The sequence below is a fragment of the Fringilla coelebs genome, assembly GCF_963513975.1.
Source record: "Fringilla coelebs genome assembly, chromosome: 21".
NCBI classification, from domain to species: domain Eukaryota; kingdom Metazoa; phylum Chordata; class Aves; order Passeriformes; family Fringillidae; genus Fringilla; species Fringilla coelebs.
The window spans coordinates 9,009,580-9,032,272 of record NC_140047.1 but is presented as its reverse complement, the minus strand read 5'-3'; the positions used below and the strand labels follow the sequence as shown (position 1 = coordinate 9,032,272).

Here is a 22,693-nt window from a genome sequence, read left to right as displayed (position 1 = left end):
CAGATAATCCCAACCCCTGCTGTGTGATGGCTGCAGCCCTGCAGCTCCCTCTGGATACCCTTGGGTTTTCTCTCCATTCCTGATGCTGGAGGAAGCCAAGGGAGGTTTGATGAGTGGCACAGGACGACTCACTGTGGCTCAGAGGTGCATCCTTTGGCTCTCTGCAGAGGTTTGGGCCGTGGCACACCTGTTTTCCCTGGCCAGTGATGTGTTTTCCCAAGCAGCCAGCCTCCCTTGCCCCTTGGCAGAGCCTGTGATCAGCAGATGCTCCCAGCTCCCCGCTGAGGACTCACTTCTCACCCAGCAGTCAGATAAGAGGAAATCTGACATCAGGGCCAGGAAGTGCTACAGAAAGTCCCTTGCATCATTCACCAGAGGGGTTATCTCCCCCAGCAGAGCTCCAGCACTCCTTGCCTGCTGCAGGACACATTTCAAACCCACAGCTTTGGGCATGATGCCCAGACACCCCTTGTGCCATTTGTGCTCCCCCCACAGCCCCAGCCCCTCTCCCAAAGGCCCTTCCCAAAGTGCTGGGAGCTGCTGGATGTTCCTGCCCTCCCAGACCAAACCATCCTCCTCATCTCTTTCCTTCCCTTGCATTTTGTGGCACTTTCTGGACATCTCTCAGAGGTTCCCAAGCTCTTGTGTGTCCATCCCAAGTGTGAGGAGCAGCTTTGGTGCTCCTCCAGACCCCACCTGGGATTTCTCTTTGGTTGTTGAGAGGCTGCTGCTGCATTCTGCAGCTTGTTGACTGTCTCTGCCATCAGCAGGCCGAGAAAGGGACAGAGTCCCCATCCCTGGTGGGGTTTAATGGGGTGTGGATGTGGCATTTCGGGACGTGGCATTTAGGACAAGCCACCCCCTTAGTGGAGGGCTTGGCAGCACTGAGTTGATGGTCTGACTCAATCTTAGAGGTCTTTTCTAACAAAAATGTTGTGTTTTTCTATTAACAAAGCCATTTTGGGGGGTGGGATGTGTTTCCAGCCCGCCCTGAGCAGTTTTCTCTTCTGAGATGAATTTGCATTGGAAATGGCTCCTGTCTTGTCAGTGCAGGTGCCAGGGCTGCCCAGTCATTTGGGGACTGCAGGAGGGGCCTGAAGTGTGGGGTGTGAGGAAGAGTCACCCCCACCCTCCCCCAGAGCCCTCTCCACGCCCAGGGCTGGAGTTTCCAACTGCAGAAACCTCTGACCTGGCTGGGCACGTCCCTGCTGAGATCCCAGCGCAAGGTGGAGCCGCCCAAGTGCCAAATTTCCCCTTTTTTGGCCTCCCCTGAAGGTGCTCCAGTGCATTTCTGAACTGAAACGGAGTGGCACAAAAACTTGGCAGCACAACCCTTTGTGTGTGTGCCCTGTGATCATCTGGGGAGTCTCCAGACTCACTGAATCCAGCAAAAGAGAGAAAACCCTGAAAACCCTCTTTGAAGCAGAGCATCCCAGAAGCTGCTGAGGAGCTCCCAGCCCTTGGGGCTGTCGCCCACCCCACGTGCAGGAGGGTCCCCAGGGGCTCCCAGTGGCAGTTCAGAGCAGTTTATTCACTTTATGACTCTGCAGAGGGGTTAAAAATAAGCAGAGCTCTTCTGAAACTGGGTGAGTGCAGGTGATGGGGCCCTGCTTCTCACAGCCCTCCAAGCCCTGGGGCAGAGCTGACCACAATTTTCTCATCCACTGTCAGGCTTCAGGGTGTTCTGTTCTACCAGACGAGTTTCTTGCTGTGTTTTTCACCATCCCATCCCTGTTCCAGTCCCTCTTCCCTGTGGTTTAACTCCTCTGATGGGCTTTGCCGTGCCCAGGATGTTCTCCCCAGCCATGGATTTGTTCTGTGGCTGTCCCAGAGCCATGGAAGTGTTGGTGGCCATGGAATTCTGTGGCTCTCAGCCATGGCTGGTGGCTCCCAGGGCTGTTTTGGATGCACAGGAGGGTGGTGGCAGGGCTGGGAATTTGTGATGTTGGTGATCTCAGGACTCTGCTCAGCTCTGTCCTCGCTCAAAGCAGATAAATGACCCCACTGATTTTGGGCCTGAGAGGTGCTGAATGAGCCCCATGGAGAACATTGATCCCTTTTTTCTCCTCTGCTTGTCCAAAGGTGTGACTGACTGGGGGATGAAACAACCTCAGCACAGCCCAAGTTAAACTGGAGCTAATTTTAACCTGTGGCTGTTGAGTGACAGCCTTGAGCCAAGAATTCATCATCTCCCATCAGCAGCGACCTCGAAACACCAAGAAAACCAAAAGCAAAGATTCCCCTGTGCAGATGGGCCACAGAAGGAGGGCCAGGGGTGCCTTGTGCCACCAACACCCACGCTGGGTGTCCCCACCTGCACTTCTGGGTGAAACCCACCTGCAGTGGTGGCTGTGCCTGTGGTGGCCTTGCTCTGCTGCCAGCTCCTTAATTAATTGGTGAATTGTGTTTTTTGTGGCTTACACCAGGCCTTTTCCAGCAGCTCTTTGAGTAAATAATGGGATTTTTCCTCCATGTTTTTTCCAGTGATGTGGTGGCTCTTTGCTGGAGCTGCCACTGTGGCAGGTGCCTTCTCCTCTTTTTTTTTTTTTGTTTTTATTTACCAGCTGTGGTGAGGAGGTTTCCACCTCTGAATTGGGTGAGGAACATCACTTTTGGCCTTTGGTTCCTTTGCTGGTTCCTTTACCCAGAGCAGCTGTGGCTGCCCCATCCCTGGCACTGCCCCAGGCCAGGCTTGGAGCAAACTGGGATGGTGGAAGGTCCCTGTCCATGGCAGGGGGGTGGAAATGGATAATCCTGAGCATCCCAACCCATTCTGTGACTGTGATTTTGAGCTGCCCAGGCTGGGGTGAGCGGGAGCAGGGGAGGGAATGCTGCAGAAGGGGTTTTGCATCTTGCTGTGTGTAATTGTGGCTGCACCCTGTGCCATTAACTTTCAAAATTGGAGGCTTAAAAGGATTTAAAATAAGCACACGCTGGAACTTTGGGTTCAATGGGACTGCAGTGCAGCAGCGTGCGCAGCCCGGGGTGCAAATTCTTGCAGAGATAAAGTTGTGAAATAACCAGTGTCAGCAAGAGAGCCTGTAAAGCAATTCCAAAGAAAAAAAAAAAAAAGAGAGAAAACAACCAAAACCCTCCCAGTCTAGACACTTCTATTTACTGCAGTGTTTGTGTGAGATAGAGGAATGCCCCAGAAAATCAGATTTGTTTTCAGTTTCTGCCTCTGGCATGTGCTTGTCTAATGAAAAAGCTCTGATGTGACGGGACTGTCCTGTGCCCCCCGTGCTGGGGGAGCTCTGCTGGCCCCGTGGCGAGGGCCAGGAGGGTAAAAGGTTATTTCTTGCTTTGTGTAGGTGAAGCAGCCTGCTGTTAATGAGGTGGTTTTGCTAATCCAGGCTGGAAACCCTCGTGTCTAATCCCCAAAGCTGCACCACGGCCTCGTCCGTGGAGATACCACGGCCCCAAAGAACTGTGCTTTGATTCTTTTAATTACAAGAAAATTAAGCTGTTTTCTTTGGCTTTGAACCCTGGGTGAAGTTTGCGGGCGGTGTGTGCTCGATGACGGCTCTGGGATTGTGCCATGTGACAAAAGCAGGGAGGAATCCACCCAAAGGCAGCCTGGCTCCTCTGCCTGTTGATCACATGGGGCTGATTCACCCCCTTAATGGATTGATTTCCTCAGGATCCTCTTTGTTAGGTGTCTGTGAGGAATTTGCTGAAAAAGTGAAGAGTTGCCTAAAGATACAGCGATAAATTGAAGGTATTTTGCAGTGAGGATGTAAAAAGAAGGGGAAGTTAATTGGCTGGCTCAGCAGATGAAGGATGTAGGTGATGCAGCTGGAAAAGTGAAGCAGATTTTTATTTTTCTCTTCTTAAGCCCCTGTGTTGCCAGGAGCAAAACCATTTGGAGTCCTCAGGCTTCAGAATCCCAGGTGATTTTGGATTAAAAAAATCTTTTTTTGCTGTAGCCAAAGGCAGGGTGTTTTAAAAGAGAAACTTGATGTTGCTCTGCCAGTCAACCTTGCTGGATAACCAAAGGTTTGGAAGGGATATTGTAGATCACCCAGACTGGGCAGGGACACCTTCCTCTATCCCAGGTTGTTCCAAGCCCTGTCCAGCCTTCCAGGGACGCTTCTAGGGATGGAGCAGCTGCATCTTCTCCGGGCAGGGAAGAATTCCCTCCCAATATCCCATCTAACCCTGCCCTCTGCCATTTAAAGCCATTCCCCCTTGTCCTGTTGCTGTAACTCGTGTCCCTTCTGTAGGGATCCAAAGGGATCCAAATGGTTAAATGTTCACCCCTGGGCTTCTGTGCAGCATCAGCTGTAATTTACATTTGCCTTGGAAGGGAAACGTCCTGGCTTGAGCTTTGCAGCCCTTCTGCAGCATTACCTTGGGAGAAAGTTGTTTTTCCAAGGGGCCTTGTGTTCCTGGAGTGCAGCTGAGAGCACAGGAGCCTGAGAGCACCAGAGCCTGACATCCTCAGGAACAACTGAGGATAATCCAGATAAAATCCTGCCTGGCCTTGCAGGGCGAGCTCCTCACTCCCTGCTTGTAGGATGGATGGAGAGTGGAGATCTCTGCAGCCAGAGCTTGGAACTTGGGGTTATTGCAAAGGGCCAAGTGCAGGGCCCTGCAGTAAAGAGAGGGGTAAAGAGAGAGAAGGCAAGAGTGTGGTAAAAAGGATGAGAGAGAGGGAGAGAGCAAAGAATTAAAGCAAAAGGGAAAGAGAGAGCGAGGCTCCCGTTCCAATACAATAAATCTTCTTCTGTGTTGAATATTCTAATTATCACTAACCAACCTAGTACAAGATACAAATCCCAGAGCATTTACATACAGCCTATGAGAATCATTGCACTACCACACTGTGTTACATTTTAAACTATAAAAACTCCTCTTTGGGCCCTTTGGCCAAGCCAGTGGGGTCAGCCCTTGGACCTGTCTGCAAGCAGAGGGAATTGTTCCATCATTACCTTCAGCCAACCACACCATTGTTTTCCAGTTGTTCAGTAACTGAGGGATCTCAAAGCCTGCTTTCATTTCAATCTCACTTATAATTCTCAAAATCTTTTGCCAGGCAATCATATTTATAAAGCTTTCCTCTTTCACCTTCCCCAACACCTGCTCGCTTGTCTCGCCTTTAACTCAGGAAATCTCAGTTGTGATTTGTGCCTCTCTCGCTCACTTTTCCCCTCCTTTTCTCCTTTTTCTCCCCCAGTTTCTGTGTTTGAAGAACATCCGGACCTTCCTGAAGGTGTGCCACGACAAGTTTGGCTTGAGGAACAGCGACCTCTTTGACCCCTTTGACCTCTTTGACGTGCGGGATTTCGGGAAGGTGAGAGTTCCTGCTCAGCTCCTGGGGCTGCTCCCTGGGTTTGGGGGGAAAACACAAAGGTTTCGTGGTTTTCTGAGCAGCCTCTGAGAATTGGGCACCAGTTCCCCTGTGCTTGGGGTGTATTTAGGATTCTGCTGTGTATTTAGGGGTTAAAACCCTAAATTTGGGGGTTAAAAACCTAAACCAGGTTGGTTTCGGCTGTGTCCTCAGTGAAGGGTGACCAAGCCTCCAAGTTTTCTGCTTCAGATGAAAAACCCTCTGGGATCAGTCTCTAAAGGATGTGACCTGTGGCAATGTTTTTCACTGGGGGTCACCAAATGTGGAATTTGCAGGTAACTCTGATGTGGGAAGAGATGAGAATCCTGACTTCGTGTTTCAGAAGGTTGATTGATTATTTTATGATATACATTATATTAAAAGAAAATGATGTATTAAAACTACACTGAAGAATAGAAGAAGGATTTCATTAGAAGGCTTGAAAGGAATAGAATGGAATGATAATAAAATCTTGTGACTGACTAGAGAGTCTGAGACAGCTGGACTGTGATTGGCCATTAATTAAAAACATGAGACTAATCAAAGATGCACCTGTTGCATTCCACAGCAGCAGGTAATTATTGTTTACATTTCGTTTTTGAGGCTTCTCAGCTTCTTAGGAGAAAAACCTTAGCAAAAAGGTTTTCCATAAAATATATCCCTGACAGTGACCCATGTGTTTTTGAGAAGACCCAAACCTTGCCTAGGGTCCACACCTTGCTCAGTCCTTCCCCATCTGCTGCCAGAGGTGCAGAGCAAAATAAACTTTGCTGAAATCACCCCTGATTTTTGTCTTGGGGCCACTGAGTGTCTGTGGGGTCAGGGAGTTTCGTGGCAGGGTGAAATGAATGCCCTGAGCTTCTCAGAAGTGTGCTGGCTCTGAGTGATGGCTGGCACCAAATATCAAAGAAGGAAAATCTCTGCCTGGTTCTTGTTCTGATCCCCTGCCTTTGACACCAGGGCTGATGGATACAGGGCTCAGGGAAGCCATTACCCAGGACAATTGCTATATTCCTCAGCAGAAAAGGTGATAAAAGATTTATTAAAGCTCTGTATTGTTTTACCTGTTTCGAGCTGCCAGACATAAGCTGCTGGAAGGCATCTTCCCTTCTGATTATCCAAGGAGTAGGTTTTCACTGCTGATGGGGATATATTATTTGATATTTATTGCCTAATTTATTTCTGGACCATTATGTGGAATGTGCAATTGCAGTGCCTTGTTTTATGAGTTTTTTTTTTGATTTATGGAATACAAGAAGGCAGTTGTTGTTCTGGGAATATGAATGCACAGAAGGAACCTTTTGGGCTGGGGAAGGAACTGCTGCTAATTAAAATGCTGCTTTATTGTCACATTGTCTCCTGCTTTGTGCAGCTCCAAATTGCCTCTGAAGCCTGGTGTTAAACACTGCTGGAACACATCAGCTGATGAGCACAGTTTGCTTTTCCTTGTTCTGCTCTTCCCTCCCCCTGGTCACTTTTTGGGGGTGCATTCAGCTTTGTGACTTTTGGAGGTGATTTGCCATTCTCTCTTTCCTCAGGGCAATCTGATTTTTTAGGCAACTTGGGGAAGAAATGTGTCATAAACTTCCAAGAGATCCAAATGTGCTTTACTGCCTGCACCGTGCTTGTTTCCACGTTGTTATCATCCTCAACCAACCACAGAAAATGTGGGAAGCACAGACTCTCTATACAAAAATCCAATTTTTTCTTTTTTATCAGCTTGGTGGAGGTATCAGCTGTCCAGCTCTGCACCACCCTAAACCCCTCTGGAAGCCTGTCAAAACATTCCCATTGTCTTCAGCACCTTTCATTCCCACATTATCCTCAGATCTGTGTTCAGCAGTGGCAAAGCAAATAAACAGGGAAAAATCTGACCAGAGCTCCCTTTCTGTTTTGAGTCACAGCAAGAGCAAAAGGAGCCCCTAATCCACCTCCCCACTGGCCAAACACAGACTTCACACACCAGAAATTCTTCCTGGAGCTGTTCACTCCTCAGATCAGTGGTGATTTTTGGGTTACAAGAGGCTTACACCGTGCAGGAGGCGTTTCTGGCGGGTCACAGTGACAGGGAGTTTAATTGCACCGGGCTTTTGGTGGAGTGGGGTTGGGTGTTTCCTTCCTGGATGCCACTGGGAGAGTTATTCCTCTCCTCCTCCAAACCAAAATGCCACTGGGACAGCAATTAGCAGCAGTTTTTGGGATTGCTGGAGTGTAATTACTGAGGAGAAAGGAGGGGGCTTGGTGCCAACCTCTGCGTAAAGGGCTTTGAATCTTCAGGGTTTTTTTAGTGTTAGAAAACCACTGGTGCTTTAAAAGAGGTCTGATTCTGCAGGCTTGCTGTTAGTACAGAAAAAGAAATAAAATAAAAAGCTGGTGCTCATGTAGTGTGTGTTGTTGCACATTTAGTAGCAGTGATGGTATAAAAATCAAACTCTTATTGGACTTGCTAATTTATTGGCAGCAACTGTAATGACATAAAATGTACATAAATATGGATTAAACTCTTTATTACTCTATTAGTCAGCGTGATGGTAGCCAGGTTCATTAAAAGGAGTTACTCATTTTAAATAACTTGCAGTAATGTCCAATTTTTTAAAAAAGAAATATAGTTCAAATATTCATAAACCTGTGGAGCGTGCCATTTATTAGCCTCCCTCTCCTCTCTGCCCCCCTGACGTGGATTTAATCACCCTGAATTCCTTTTGAAGTCCTTGCTCTCTTTGAAAAAGGCTTTTTTTGGCAAGATAAGGGTCCTCCCTGCCCTGCCCCACAGATAGGAAACACTGCTGTTCTAGAAATGAAAAAGGGAAGCGACTCCCAGGGCAGCTGAAGGAGGAGGAGAGGCTGGTACCGAGGTTAAAGTCGTGTTTTCCCCTCTGCTTCTGCTCCAGAGGCTGAAGAGGGGAACCTGTGTGGGGTGACATCCACCACACCCCCAACACCCTGCTTGTGCCATTTGGAGCGCTCCTGGCCATGCCCAAATCTCCCTAAAGCAGCAAACCCAAACATCACCCAGGGATCTGCACCCACCTCCCGCCTGGAGCTGGGTGTGGAGCAGGCTCTGCATCGATTCTTCCTCTCAGCTGAACCCAGGGAGATTTTGGCTGCTGTGTGGCAGGGCCAGGGCTCAGAGGAGATTTATTTTGGGTGGCTGAAGTGCCAGGGAGAGGATGTGGCTGCTGGGGAGGTGCCCCGAGCCTGGCACGCTCCAGTGGCTGTGCCAAGAGCTGCTCTGGAGGGGGAGTGAAAGGGTTAAACAAAAGGGTGTCCTTTATAAATTTGGGGTGATGGTTCCAAAATAGCTCCAGATGTTCAGGGTATTTTTTAGGGTTCCCTTCCTCCTGCTGGGGGGCTGGTGTGGATCCCTCCTGGGGGGATCCAGGCTGTCCTCACCGGGTGCTCTTTGTCCCCAGCACCTTCCAAGGGAGGGATTCCCCTTTTGGGATCCATTGGGTGGGTTGGGACAGCTCTGGAGGGGCTCAGTCCCTTTCTGTCACACCCCAAATGCTGCCAGAGAGTCAGAAAACTCCTTTTTCTGTTTGCTTTCAGGCAGGAGGGTGGGGAGTGCTGTCAGGATTATTTAAGGGATTCATAACCGAGAGTTGGTGCTCGGTGTTTCTGTTTCTCTGCTGAGAATTCCCCTCCCTCCAGCCTCTCTAACCCCATCTAGGAGCCTCCAGCCCTGCTGCAGTATTTTTAACCCCGAGAAAAGGCAGGGATTTATATGAATTCATATAAAAAGGCAGAAACTGCAGAAATTCCAGACATACAGCTGCTGTAAACCCAGTGCCAGCTGTGACCTGCTGCTGCTGGGAGCAGCTCCTCCTCTCTCATTTTGACTTTCAGGGGGTTTTTTCTGACCTCCTGCAGCCAAGAACAAATGAAAAGCAGTGTGTTTCCTCTCTGTACCGTGGAGTGCATGAAGCAATAGTGTCTGGGAGCAGAGCAGGGCTTCCCAGCCAGCCTGGGTGTCCCATCCCAGCCCTGCCCCTTATTTTTACAAATCCCCAGAGGTCCAGGCAGCCTGGATGGAGCTTCCCACGTTGTGGTGGCCGTGCCAGCTCCTCAGATGGCTCTGTGGCGTTGGCTGTGTGCCCAGGGGGACCCTGTGGCAGCTGGGAGCATCTCAGATTGCTGTGTCACAGGGTGGGTGGGGAGGGGAAGGAGGGGAATTCTCCAAAAGATGGGTGTGTGTGTTTTATGTATTTTTTCTATTTTTTTTAATTCTCAAGGGAGAAGTTGAGTAACTGGCCTGCCATGAGATTTTTGTGTCATTGCATGGGAGAAACACACTTTTAACTCCTTGCCTGCCCAGTGGTTGGTGACTTCATCCCCTCTGCAGGAGCCCCATATTCACCCTGTGCCCACAGCAGGGCTTTTCCCAGAGCCTTTGGGGCTGCAGTTCCTGCCTGAGGGAGAATTCCCAGCTCTGGCAAGTGCAGGAGAAGGTGGGGAAGGCAGCCCTGGGTGCCTGTGCAGGGCTGTGCCTGCCCACAATTGATGATTAACTGCTGGGGTTTGCTGTTTCAGTGCCTGGCTGGAGATCTGGGCATGGCCAGGGATGCTCCAAGTGGCAGAGGCAGGGTGTTGGGGACGTGGTGGATGTCACCCCACACTGGTTCCCCTCTTCAGCCTCTCTTGGCTTTGTGCATCTGGTTTGAAATGTGCACATCTCTGCACAGAAGGGGGGCAGGAGTGGAGCTTTGGGGGAGATTTCTCAAGGAAAAAAAAATTAAAAAATAAAAAAAAGGAGGAAAGATTGTTCCCCTTCTAGAAAATTTACACAGACACTTCAGAGTGCACTGAGAATAAAATTGAGAAGATTTTTTGGAGGCTCTGGGGGTGATCTCCTGTGACAAATTCTGCTCAAAGACAAAACAACTGGAGGTTGTGCTGTGGGACTGATGGAAATAAAAGCTTGGAGAGGCAGGGTGTGAGACAGATCCTGCCTGTACCTGAGCCTGATGGAGTGCAGCAGAGAGAAACTCACTCTTCCAAGCCAGTGGACTGCAAAGATGATTGGGAAAAAAATGGAATTTATTTCTTTCATGCGGAAATAGTGCTGCAGTCCCTGTACAGAGAGATTTATCAAAGGGACCTCTGTGCTCCAGCAGCAGGGCTGAGCTCACAGCTCGCTGCAGATGTGAGCTGAACTGACTGAGTGCCACTTTCAGCAGCTCTGAGTAACCATTGTGCAGTGTCCTGACCCCCAAGCCAGCCCTGCTCCCAGGCTGGCCTCTCACAAGCCAGACTTGCACACAAAATGAGTTTTTATTTAAAAAACCTGAATTTTCTGGGCCCTGGAAATGCCCTAGGGAAGCTGGATGTGTGGGCTCTGCACTGGGAACTCCAGTGTGGGATGCTGGAGTTCCCTGGAGAGGATGCTGCAGGGCCAGGGAGGTGTTGGAGATGGACCCACCAACATCTGGGTCGGTCTGGTTTTGTTTCCTTTTCCAGCTGGGATGTTCCATCCTGTTATAACAGAGATATTTCAGCAGTTATAACAGAGATATTTAATTGTAAGAGGTTATAACAGAGATATTTCAGCAGCTCTGAGTGACCATTGTGCAGTGTCCTGACTCCCAAGCCAGCCCTGCTCCCAGGCTGGCCTCTCACAAGCCACACTTGCACAGAAAATGAATTTTTCTTTAAAAAACCTGAATTTTCTGGGCCCTGGAAATCCCCCAGGGAAGCTGGCTGTGTGGGCTCTGCCCTGGGATGCTGGAGTTCCCTGGAGAGGATGCTGCAGGGCCAGGGAGGTGTTGGAGATGGACCCACCAACATCTGGGTTGGTCTGGTTTTGTTTCCTTTTCCAGCTGGGATGTTCCCTCCTGTTAAAATAGAGATGATTTTATGTCTATTCAGATGATGCAACAGTTTGGGGTGCTCTGATTTTTGTGGGTGTAGATGACAGCTGATGTGTGAGAATCTGATTTTTGGGGGTTGAGTGCTCAGTGGGATTAACCTTCAATGTCTGCTTCTTCTTTAAAAGAACAGAGATTTATTCTTCATAAAAGAATAGAGGTTTATTCATAAAAGAACAGAGATTTATTACTCACTGGGAGTGTCTGAAGCAGGACCTTGAGTCAGATTTGCTTGCCTGGAAAGAGAAAAAACCCCACTGACCTTCACGAGGGGCTGAAGGAGCTGGGTCTGGCTCACCAGCCCCATGTTTGATCTGGAAATTAGAAACTCCATTTACAAACACTCCTGCATAGCAGAATGGAGGGCTGGGAAGGGCAGAAGGTTTTGGTTGAAGTCCAACCTGCAGGGATCCTGTGAAGGGCTCTTGCCTGGGGGCCTCACTTGACTCTGGGTGTTTGCTCAGCCCTTTTCCTCATCCAGCCAAGTCCCCACGGGAGCTCTGCTGCCTGCCCTCCCCCTCACCCTGGTTTTAAATTTTTTTTCCCCCCTCCTAATATTGTTCTAATTACTGGAGTGTGAAGAATTGACTCCTAAAATGCCTCTTGGCAAATTCCATTTGTGCATTGATGAAATGTCCAGCCCGTCCTGGCACCAAACTTCCCCATCCCAGCCAAACTGGGACACGTGGGGCTGGTTCCCCTGGCTGGGGATCCTGAAATCCCCCTGGAGATGGAAAGGAGAGAAGAAAAGGAGGGGTTTGGGGAGGGAAAAGGGTTAACTCTTGTTTGCTGGCATCCTGCTGGGCTGTGTTTCCACAGGGCTGTTTCTCCTGGGGAGCTGCCAGATGTGATTTGGATTTTTTTGGGGCTAACCAGGGACAGGCTGTGGGTGCAGAGCTCAGAGGAGGAGCTCAGGGAAGGGCTTGGCAGGAAAGTTGTGGGGCTGAGGGTTTTGGGGGTGTCCAGCCCCAGCAGGAGCAGGGGGGTTTTTGGGGTGGTTTTTGTGGCTGTCTCACCATGGCTGTCCCTTAAGGAAGGGGTTCCTGGCTCTTCTGGACTTTCTGCTCCCTGGCTGGAGCATGGGCTTGCAGAGGATTCAGGGGCTGTGCTTCAGGTACTTTCAAAGTGAATTATTTTAAAACCAGCACTGCTGTAAGGCTGTTTCTGGAGGTTTGGGGTTTTTTTGGTGTTTTTTTTTTTTCCAAGTGAGGAAGGAGCACTTGTGCAATGCTTCAGGCCTTTTTCTGCATTTCCAAGGGCATAAAAACCTGAAAAATGACGCTGAAAACTCAAGTTAATGAGTAATTGCAAGGTTTGCAGGACTGAGGCTTCAAGAAAAATGCCAGGGAGGAGGTTTTGCTCAGAATGCTGGAGGCTGGGCAGCTTTGGAGCAGGTCCTGATCCCAGAGCACTCCTGGTGGATCCAGTGAGCAGGGAAATGACATTTTCCAGGGAAATGACAAATTGCTGCTGAGCCTGCAGCAGGGCTGGGCTGGGGAGGGGAAGGGGACAGAGGGGAGCAGAGGGGCTCTGGCTGCCCAGGAATCTCCTCCTTTGGGGTGCAGCCCCAGGGGATCCCCCTGGCAGGGTGGGTTTGGGGCTGCACAGGGGTTTGGGTGGAGCCCAGCAGGTTCTGCTGGAGCAGCTGCTCTGCCAGGGAGCCCAAACTCATCCCCATCACCCTGCTGGGTGTGGGACAGGGGAGGGGACAGGTGTGTGACAGCATCCTCATCCTCTGTGCCCCTCCTGGGGTCTGGCAGAGGGGTGCCCCAGCCTCCATCTCCCACTGGGGACACCTGTCCCACCTCCCCAGCTGCTCTGGGGACACCAAGGGGTGCCAGTGTCCCCTCCTTTGAGTGGCAGGGCTGGGTGAATGCTTGGGCTGGGTGATCCTGGGGGTGTTTTCCCAGCTCAGGGGTTGCATGGATGTGTGATTTTAGTGCTCCTCTCCTCTCTCAATGGCTCACAGAAGGGCAGTTATCCTTCAGAGGAGCAGCAGAGCCTGAACCTTGCCCAGCTCACCCCCCTGCTCTGGCAGCTCAGCACTTCTCAGAGTTTAAAGAGCAAGGGGAGGGTCAGAGCCCTGCATGGGAGGAAGGGAGACCCGGGCAGGGCTGCTCAGCTGTGGGATTTGTGTTTTCACAGTGCCAGGGACCTTCAAAGTGCAGGAAAAGGGCAGTGCTGGGAAACCTGGGAGCAGCTGAAATGGGATGCAGCCCAGGTGATGCTGCTTTTTGGAGCTGTTCATTCTGTGAAGCCTCAGCAGGAGCTGCAGCAGACACTTCTAACAGGTCTAACAGGCTGTAAAATGGCCCCAAACCCATTTGACTTCAGGCACTTCACTCTCCCCAGATGCTTCTCCTGCTCTGCCTTGCCACAGAAAGGCTTGTAAAGAGGGAAGAATCAATGAAAATGAAGTTCCTGGTGGTGGGAGCTGTCTGGAGAACAAGCAGATCTTTAGATTCTTGTGTCTCTTTTGTGGTTTTCCTCCCTTGTATTTCTAGGTCCATTAAATCCATTTTTTACCTTGTTCTCCACTGAAACATAAATGAGTAAATGAGGTAACAAGGGCACACTTAAGGAAAAATGAAGCATGACCATAAATAGGAGTGACCCAGCTGAAAGGAAGGTCAGGTAAGAGACATTACCCAGTTGTGTTCATTAAGGGTGCCAGGCTGGAATTCAGAACCCTGCTCTAGGATTTAGGAAATTAGCTGGAGGAGCCGTGGAGAGAGATAAGAGCTGCAAGAAATGGAGAGGGAAACATTTTCCTTCCCGTTGTTTGCAGAGGGTGAAGTGAAAGAGGGTTTTTGGTAGTGATGATTTTCTGTGGTTAGCTTGGAATTTTGGGGGGGGAAAACATTTCAGGGGGAAAGGGAAGCTCTGGGCCTCGTGGTGCTTGTGTTTGGGGGAAGGCAGGGCTGTTTGATTTCCTGCCCCTTGGTATGTGGAAAGTACATAAAGGTGCAGTCTGGATCCTGAAATTTGGGTTTGAAAACTGCCACCCATCTCTGGTGGTTTCTGCTTGAGGAACGCTGAGGGGAAATGCATGGAGGTGTTCAGAAAACAGAAATAAACTGGAGACAAGAGACAAACTCCCTGCTCTGTGGGGCTGAGAAGGTTTTGCAGGGCTGTTGGATCTGGTGTTCCTTTCCAGGGCTCTGCTGCCTGTCACTGTCCCTGGAGCTCCCCAGGTGTCCTGCCAGGTGATGGCAGGGAGGAAAGGCAGCCCAGAGAAATTCCTCTTCATGGCAGCAACCAGGAGAGTGGGGATTCATCTTGGAGATTAACTGGGCTGCTCTTCTCAGTTTGCTTTTCCTGCCACGGAATTCAGTCCTGTGAGCTCCACAGAAGGTGAAGTGATAAAGCTGTTTAAATCCCCTTTTGGATTTGGGAGGGACAGTGGTAATTCCCCTGGCGATGAGGTTTATTTTTCTCCATTAGTACCTGGTTTTGAAGGGTTTCTTTTCTTCCCCTTGCTCAAGGCTGGGCTTTCAGAAAAGCCTCTTCTGGAGGAGACTTAGTGTGTGCACACACCACGTGAAGTCAGCAAGGGCTCAACTTCAAAGTGAAGCGTGTGGATAAATATTATCCTGACTTGAGGCTACTATTTATTCTTTTTCTTCCAAAACAAAACACATTCACACATGCCTTCTCAAGACTTGGGATTAATTATTTTTAATTTTTTTTTTTTTAACCACTGCCTGTTCACTGTGCTTTGCTCTGATGATCCCACCTCATCTGCCTCTCTCAGGTGAGTGGGGTTTACAAAAATTTCAGCAATTTTTGAGTAGTGGAGCCAGGGCCAAAATCTTCCACTCTTAGGCTCAAAATCCTCTGCTGCTGTTTGTGTGGTTTCCATGGGTCACCAAAGTGGGATGGGAGAGCCCAGGAAGATGGAAACCTGAAATTTGGAGGGTTGGGAGATATTTGGTTCAGCTGAACATGAGTTATGCTAGTACTGAGTGGGATTTGCTCCCTAGAAGTGCCCGCAACAGGCAAATCCCTGCATCCCAGGTGTCCAAAAGAAGCCACTTTCACTAAAAATCAGCCTGGTTAATTCTACCTCAAAAGCCTCAGGAGCAACTCCTGATATTCCAGACAATTCCTGGCTGTGGGATCACCATCCCAGCTGCGTCTGCTCCGACCCCCCGCACGGGGCAGAGCCTTCATGCATAGGAAATAATCAAATAAAACAATTCCAGCCCATGTTTTATGTATGAGGAGGCACGGGGCTGTCAATAATCTTCCATGTTTTTTAATGCCAGCTCTCTGGGTGCTGCTGCTCGTGGCTGATGACACCAATTAATTTGATTGTTTGGAAATAATCTCGAGCGCCGTGCGATTTGCACGGCCCCGGCCCTTCTGCTTCCTAATGATTTCTCTATTAATTTCACTGCTGCCAAGAAGCTGGGGATGCCTTTCAAGTGGAAAGGGAAACATGACCTAATACCATGGATAAAATATTAGTGAGGGTGAATTAAATCCCTGTTAGCAGTGCTGGGACCCCAGCCCCTAAAGACACAGGAGCTGCTGGAGCGTGGCAGAGAGAAAAGAGCTGCACATGCTGCGTGGGGATGCACCAGTGTGGAGCAATAAGTTCTTGAACAGCTTTAAAATTAATGGAGGACCAGTGGTTTTCTTGTCCCCTCCTGCTCCAGCTGGCTTTTGCCTGGTTAAAAAAGAGCTGACATGGAGAAATTCAATGTCTGGGGCTCCCTGTGGGACAGGAACCCCTCTGGAGCTGGGGTTGTGCTTTGCCTTAATTCCTAATTTTTGGTTTGATTTGAGTGTGGTGAACTCCTTGGCAGTGCTGCCTTTGTCACTTCGTGCTCACCTGGAAGGATGATGCTCCGTGGAGGCTCTCCCCAACCTGCAGGGCAGTGCCATTAATTTTCCTGGTTTTCAGCATCACAAACCTCAAGCTGTGCTCACCTTGCCTTTTTATCCACCCATCTAGCAGAAATCCCTCCAAAAAAGGCTTATATACAAGATGCACTCATCCCATCCCATCCAAATCTCCTCATCCTATCCCATCCCATCCAAACTTCCTGATCCCATCCCATCCCATCCCATCCCATCCTTCTCATCCCATTTCCATCCAAACCTCCTCATTTCATCCCAAACCTCCCCATCTCATCCCAATCCATGCAAACCTTCTCATCCCATCCCAAACTTCTCATCCCATCCCAAACCTCCTCATCCCATCCAAACTTCCTCTTCCCATCCAAACTTCCTCATCCCAACTCATCCAAACCTTCTCATCCCATCCAAACCTTCTCACCCCATCCAAACCTTCTCATTTCTCTGGGGTGAATCACTTTGTGTGTTGTTTTATAGTCTTAGTCATTTTCCCTGGTTTAAATGACTTAGTGTGGTATTTATATTATAAATATAACTTAGTATATTATTTATGTTATAACGTAGTAAGTTATTTATATTATAAATACTGATATAACCCATGGATAGCCAGGATCTGTTCCTCATGCACTCACAGCACAGCAAAGCATCTTCCTTCCTGTCACAGCAATGCAAGGGGATTTCTCATCTTATTTAATCCTCCAGACAAACTCTTCATTAAAAAAAAAACCTCCTAATTTTGGCTGAAATGCAGCTGATAGTCTTGTTTAAAAAACCATATTATTTGAGATGAATTTTCTTTAATTTCTACGCAGCGTGCTTTGTCTTCATTTTAAATTATGTTTAATCTGGTGAGGTGCAACATGAATTTGTCACCACAACACTCGTGGCATGGATTAAATTTTGGTTTTTTGCTGGATGAGGGGAGCTGGTGAGGGCAGGAAAAAGAGGAGAACAGGCAGGGATGGCCAGGATTTGCTGTTGGGCTGAGATGTCCCTGTTTGCTCAGGGATTGTGTCTGTTACAGGAGCAGCCTTGGCTCTCCAATAATCGATTTTCTTGGCTTCTTCAGCCTCTGGACCATGGAAAATGTGGTGGGCATTGGCTTTCAGCATCCTCCCCAGGGCAGGGGATCGATACAGCTCAATCTGGGCTCCAGCCTGTGGTTTGTGCTTTTTCCAGAAGGACCTGGGGAGAAGAAAAGCCGTTTAAAGAAAATGACTGCATTGCCTATCAGCTGAAAACAAAAGTCTTTTGTCCTGTCAATCAGGGGGAGGCTTTATCTTGTCAATCACTGGGAAAATGCTTCCCTTGCACTTCTGCCAGGCTTTGCTCAGAGTGGGTTTCTCCTTCAGTCACACAAGCCAGTGTTGGGCACAGCAGCTTTTAATAAAAATATCTATTAAAATGACATTAAAATATGTTAAAATTACATTTAAAATATAGAAATTTTACATTAAAAAATATATAATTACATTAAAATATATAAAAATTACTTTTAAAATATATAAATTTTTCTTTAAAATATATATAAAATGACATTAAAATATATAAAAATTACATTTAAAATACATAAAATTTTCTTTTAAATATATTATAAAATGACATTAAAATGTATAAAAAATGACATTTAAAATATATAAATTTTACATTAAAATATATATAAAATGACATTAAAATATATAAAAAATACATTTAAAATATATAAATTTTACATTAAAATATATAATAAAATTACATTAAAATATATTAAAATTGCATTAAAATATATTAAAATTACATAAAAATAAATGTTCATGTTTTATCATTATTTAGACTTGAGAGAAGGTGGTGATGCAAGTCAGAGGGCAGATCTTGGGGGTTCAGGCAGGAGGGAAGGGGGGCTGCAGTTTGTTCCTGTGAGGAACACCCCGGGGTGTTTGCAGAGCCCAGATCGAGCTGTTCCTGTCACTCACCCTGGCTCTGGTCACAGACTGGGCTCTGGGGCTTGTTTTGAATCATTTGGGGCTTTTTTTGTGCTGAAAGTCACTTTCCATTCCCTTCCCACCTCCTTCCCTTTTTGGTTTTCCTCCTGGTGCTGTGCCCCACAGGTGGGCTCAGGTGGGGGTTGATTTTGTGAGGGTTCCCAGGACGAGGTGAGAATCTGACTCCAAGTTCTCAGAAGGCTGATTTATTACAATATGATATGATATGATATGATATGATATGATATGATATGATATGATATGATATGATATGATATGATATGATATGATATTTATTATATTATATTATGTATATTATATTTATTATATTAGATTATATTTATTATAGTATATTATATTATGGATATGAAATTATATAACAGTATATTATATTTATTGTATTATATTTATTATATTTAATATATTTATTATATCATATCATGAATGCTACACTAAAACTATACTAAAAAAAGGATACAGCAGAAGGCTTCACAAGAATGAATAATAAAACCTCTTGCCTGACTCCTCAGAGTCTGACACAGCTGGCTGGGATTGGTCATTAAGTAAAAACAATTCCCATGGAACCAATCCAAGCTGCAGCTGTTGGTAAACAAGCTCCAGAGCACATTCCAGAGCAGCAAGCACAGGAGAAGCAATCAGATAATTGTTGCTTTCATTCTTTTCTGAGGCTTCTCAGCAGAAGAAATCCTGGGGAAGGGATTTTTCAGGAAATATGGCAGTGACAGGTGGGTTTGTCTGGGAATAAATGCACTTCCAGGAGTCTGTCTGTCCATCCACAGCACTGGGAGCTGGGTACCAACCACCTCTCATCTTTATTTTGGGGCTCACAGAGATGCTGCCACCTCTCCTCCTGCCTCAGGAATGTTCCTTTTAAAAAACCTGGCTCATTCCCAGAAATTCCCCAAATTCTTTGTACATCAGTGTTTTAAAAACCCCAGAGCACCCAGCCCTGGGGAGAGCTGAGGTGTGAGGAATCCCTGGGTGCTTTGGAGAGTCCTGGTTATAAACCCCAGAGCTTTGGGGAGTCCTGTTTAATAAACCCCAGAGTTTTGGGGGGTCCTGTTTAATAAACCCCAGAGTTTTGGGGAGTCCTGTTTTTAAAACCCCAGACTTTTTGGGGAGTCTTGTTTTAAAAACCCCAGAGCTTTGGAGAGTCCTCGTTATAAACCCCAGACTTTTGGGGAATCCTGTTTTATAAACCCTAGAACACCCAGCCCTGGAGAGATCTGCAGTGTGAGGAATCCCTGGGTGCTTTGGAGAGTCCTGATTTAATAAACCCCAGAGTCTTAGGGAGTCCAGTTTTAAAAACCCCAGAGTTTTGGAAAGTCCAGTTTTAAAAACCCCAGAGCACTCAGCCCTGGAGAGAGCTGAGTTGTGACAAATCCCTGAGTTCTTTGGAGAGTCCTGTTTAATAAACCCCAGAGTTTTGGAGAGTCCAGTTTTATAAACTCCAGAGTTTTGGAGAGTCCTGTTTTATAAACCAGAACACCCAACCCTGGAGAGATCTGCAGTGTGAGGAATCCTTGGGTGCTTTGAGGAATCACTGAGTTTTTTGGAGAGTCCAGTTTATAAACATCAGAGTTTTGGAGAATCCTATTTTAAAAACCCCAGAGCTTTGGAGAGTTCTTTGGAGAGTCCTTTTTTATACACCCCAAAATTTTGGAGAATTCTGTTTTACAAACCCCAAGGCACCCAGCCCAGGAGGGAGCTGCAGCGTGAGGAATCACTGGGTGCTTTGGGGAGTCCTGTTTAATAAACCCCAGAGTTTTGGGGAATCCTGTTTTAAGAACCCCAGAACACCCAGCCCTGGAGAAATCTGCAGTGTGAGGAGTCCCTGGGTGCTCTGAGCAGTCCCTGGGTGCTTTGGAGACCCCTGCCCTGGCACCCACCTCCTCCCACCCAGCATCCCCCCCTCCCTGCACCCCAGACAGGGACAGATGGGTCCTGGCACTGCCTTTCACTGCCCTGAATGCAGGAGATCTGTCTCAGCCAGGCTTTTCTTCCTCCAAGACAAATGCCACTCGCCCTGCTGGTGGGTTTTTTCACACCAGTCTTTTGTTTCTTTCCCTTCTGAGCTGCAACAAAAGCTTCAGAGCTCTGGGAGCAGTAATTAGTTTTGCTCTTATTTTCCACAGAACTCACCTCTGGAGCACGTGTGTGCCAGCAGCCACATCCAGGAGAATGGCCCCAGGGCTGAATTTGCATTTCTGATGCAGAAATTCAAATTAATTCCATACATCAAGCGATTCCAGTGGTCAGAGGATCATTCCTTATCAGGGGCTGCTGGGATCCTTGGCTGCAGCTGCCAAATTCTTTGGAAACTTGACAGAAACAACCCCAAATAACCCCCAGGTGGGATGTGTGCCTCTGGAAGTGCCTGTGTCCTCTGCCAGGGAGGGCTGTGGTGCCTTGGGCATCAAAGTCTCACCTGGGCACTGCTTTCATCCATGATTGCACCTCCTTGGGAGTTTATTCCATTTTTATCTCAGTGTTTTCTGGCTGCTCCTGAGCTGATTGTGCTCAGCCAGACTTGGTGTGTTTGGATTTATGGAAATAGTGAAAGTGGATGGTTTTACATCCCTGGAGCATCCCAAACCTCTCTGTGAGTGGAAATCTCTGCGAGGGAGGCACAGCCAGGGCCAGGAGGTGCCTTGGGGAGCACAGGTGTGACAAACAGAGGGGTTTGTCTGTGCCCCCTGGAGCTGAGGCTCCCAAAGAGGAGCAGATGGCACTGAAAGCATCTTCCTGCTGGCAGCCAGGCCTTCTGCAGGGCTGCTTGCACCCAGGGGGTGACACTGGGAGGATTTTCAGGGCTTTGGGCAAGGTTTGCAAGTTGTGTTTCCCAGCTGGGTGTGCTCCTGTTGATGCAGAGCACGGCAAAACTTCATATCCACTGTTCTTCCCCCTTTTTTGTATGGAAAAAAGAGATTTTTTTTGGTGATATGGATTTGGTGATGTGGATCTGGCTGTGAAATGACATTTTGCACCCCCAAAGCCCAAACCTCCAGGGGGATGAGGCACCTTGGATGGGGAGAATCTCCAAACTGCAGCAAGACAGGGCAGGAAGAAGCAGAGGGAAGAGATCTCCTGCAGGAAATTGCAGCTTGCTGCCTGAGCCAGGGGGTGTTTGTGGGTGCTGGCTGCCTTAGGGGGGCTCTTTGCTGTTCCTTTCCATCTCCAGCCCTCTCCTGCTTTCCAGGAGCTTTCCCTGCCCCAAATCTCTGGGACACTCATTACCCACATCCAAAATTGCTGCTCTTCATCAAAATCCATCAAAATTGCCCCTTCAAAAGTGAGGAGCTCCTGTGGAGCATTTGCTGGGGAGGAGAGGACTGAGCATCTGCTGTGGCTTTGTTTGGAGGAGGAAGGTAAAACAGACAAAAAATAAAAAAAAAGAGACAAAAAATCAGCTCCTTGTTCAAATTCCCCATCTCCTCTGCCTCATCACTTGGGTTTTGGTAATTGCTTTAATCTGCACTTGGGCTTTCCTGGCAGGAGAAGGATTTTTCAGGGGCTGTCATTTCTTTGTTCCTGGTTGTTTCCAAACTCATTACTCCTGGCATTTATTCACCCAGGCTGGGAGCAGCTTGCACCAGGGGCACAGAATGGAAATTGATTTACAGCGACGGTGTGTGATCTAGAAGATGTCAGGGTTTTTTTTGTTTTTTTTTTTCTCCCTCCTGAGTCTATAAATTAGTTTTGATCTCAATAAGGTTTTCTGCTACAGTTATAAATCAGATCCCAAGGAGCTGTGGGAGCTGGGATATGAAAGCAGTGAAGCAGCAGCCCTGTATCCCAATATTGCTGATGCCCAGAGGTTTGGTGGGATCAACTTGGGAAAGGGGCTTTCATTTGGGGAGAAGAACCAGCTGCTGAAATACAGGTGTATCCATAATAAATCCATTTTAAAATTGTACAGGTTTAAGTTTTTAGAGAGGTAAGGGCCTGGAATTGTTTGTGATTTAAGGAAACAAGCCCCACACTGAGTTTTTTGGAGAATATTGCTGCTCCAGCAGTTCTGAGCCAGCAGATCTCTGTGAGGCTGTGAAAGCTCTGATGGTTTGGCAAATTTGGGCTTGTTTGGATGTGCAGCCCCAGCCCTGGGAGGGCTCACAGTGTGTGAGCAGCTGATGCAGGGCAGCACTCTCAGGGTGCAGCTGAGGGGCTGGAGGGAGCTGTGGAAAGGGGAAATCCACCCTGGAGCTGGGCTTTGCCAGGATTGCTGTGAAATTGGAGCCAACTCTGAGGGCAAACACCGTGGTGGCTCCTCAGCAGCTGCTCCCTGGGTGTTGGTGTAGGTCCAAGGTAAAAAAGGGGTTTTATTTCATTTTTCTAACCCTAACATTGATAGATTTCCCAAAGTGACAGTGGATTGGAGGGTGGCAGTGCCACCTCTCCAGTGGCACTGAGCAAACCAACAGTCCATCAAATTTCTCTTCCTCCACAAAAGAGTGCAAAACAAGAAGTTGTTTCCATCGAGTGTGTGAAAAAGTTCATTACAAGAATGTAAACATTAGAAAACTTAGAAAATCTTAAAAAAATCAAAGCAAAGCCTGGGCTCTGCCAGGTGCTGCTGGGCTGAGTCTCCTGATTCCAGGGGTGTTCCTGGGGGGATCCCAAAGCTTTTCCAGCCCTGGCTCCACTGCTGTGGCAGA

General features: G+C 48.0%; 1 protein-coding gene across 2 annotated transcripts in view; it reads left to right on the top strand.

Annotated features, from left to right (window-relative positions):
* The window catches only part of VAV2 (vav guanine nucleotide exchange factor 2), a 113,987-nt gene that overhangs the window by 25,646 nt on the left and 65,648 nt on the right, over window positions 1-22,693 (top strand). For both annotated transcript variants that reach the window (XM_084219820.1, XM_084219821.1), the window contains exon 2: window positions 5,177-5,293. In XM_084219820.1, coding sequence (XP_084075946.1) covers window positions 5,177-5,293 — 117 coding nt within the window. The remainder of the gene's footprint in view (window positions 1-5,176; window positions 5,294-22,693) is intronic.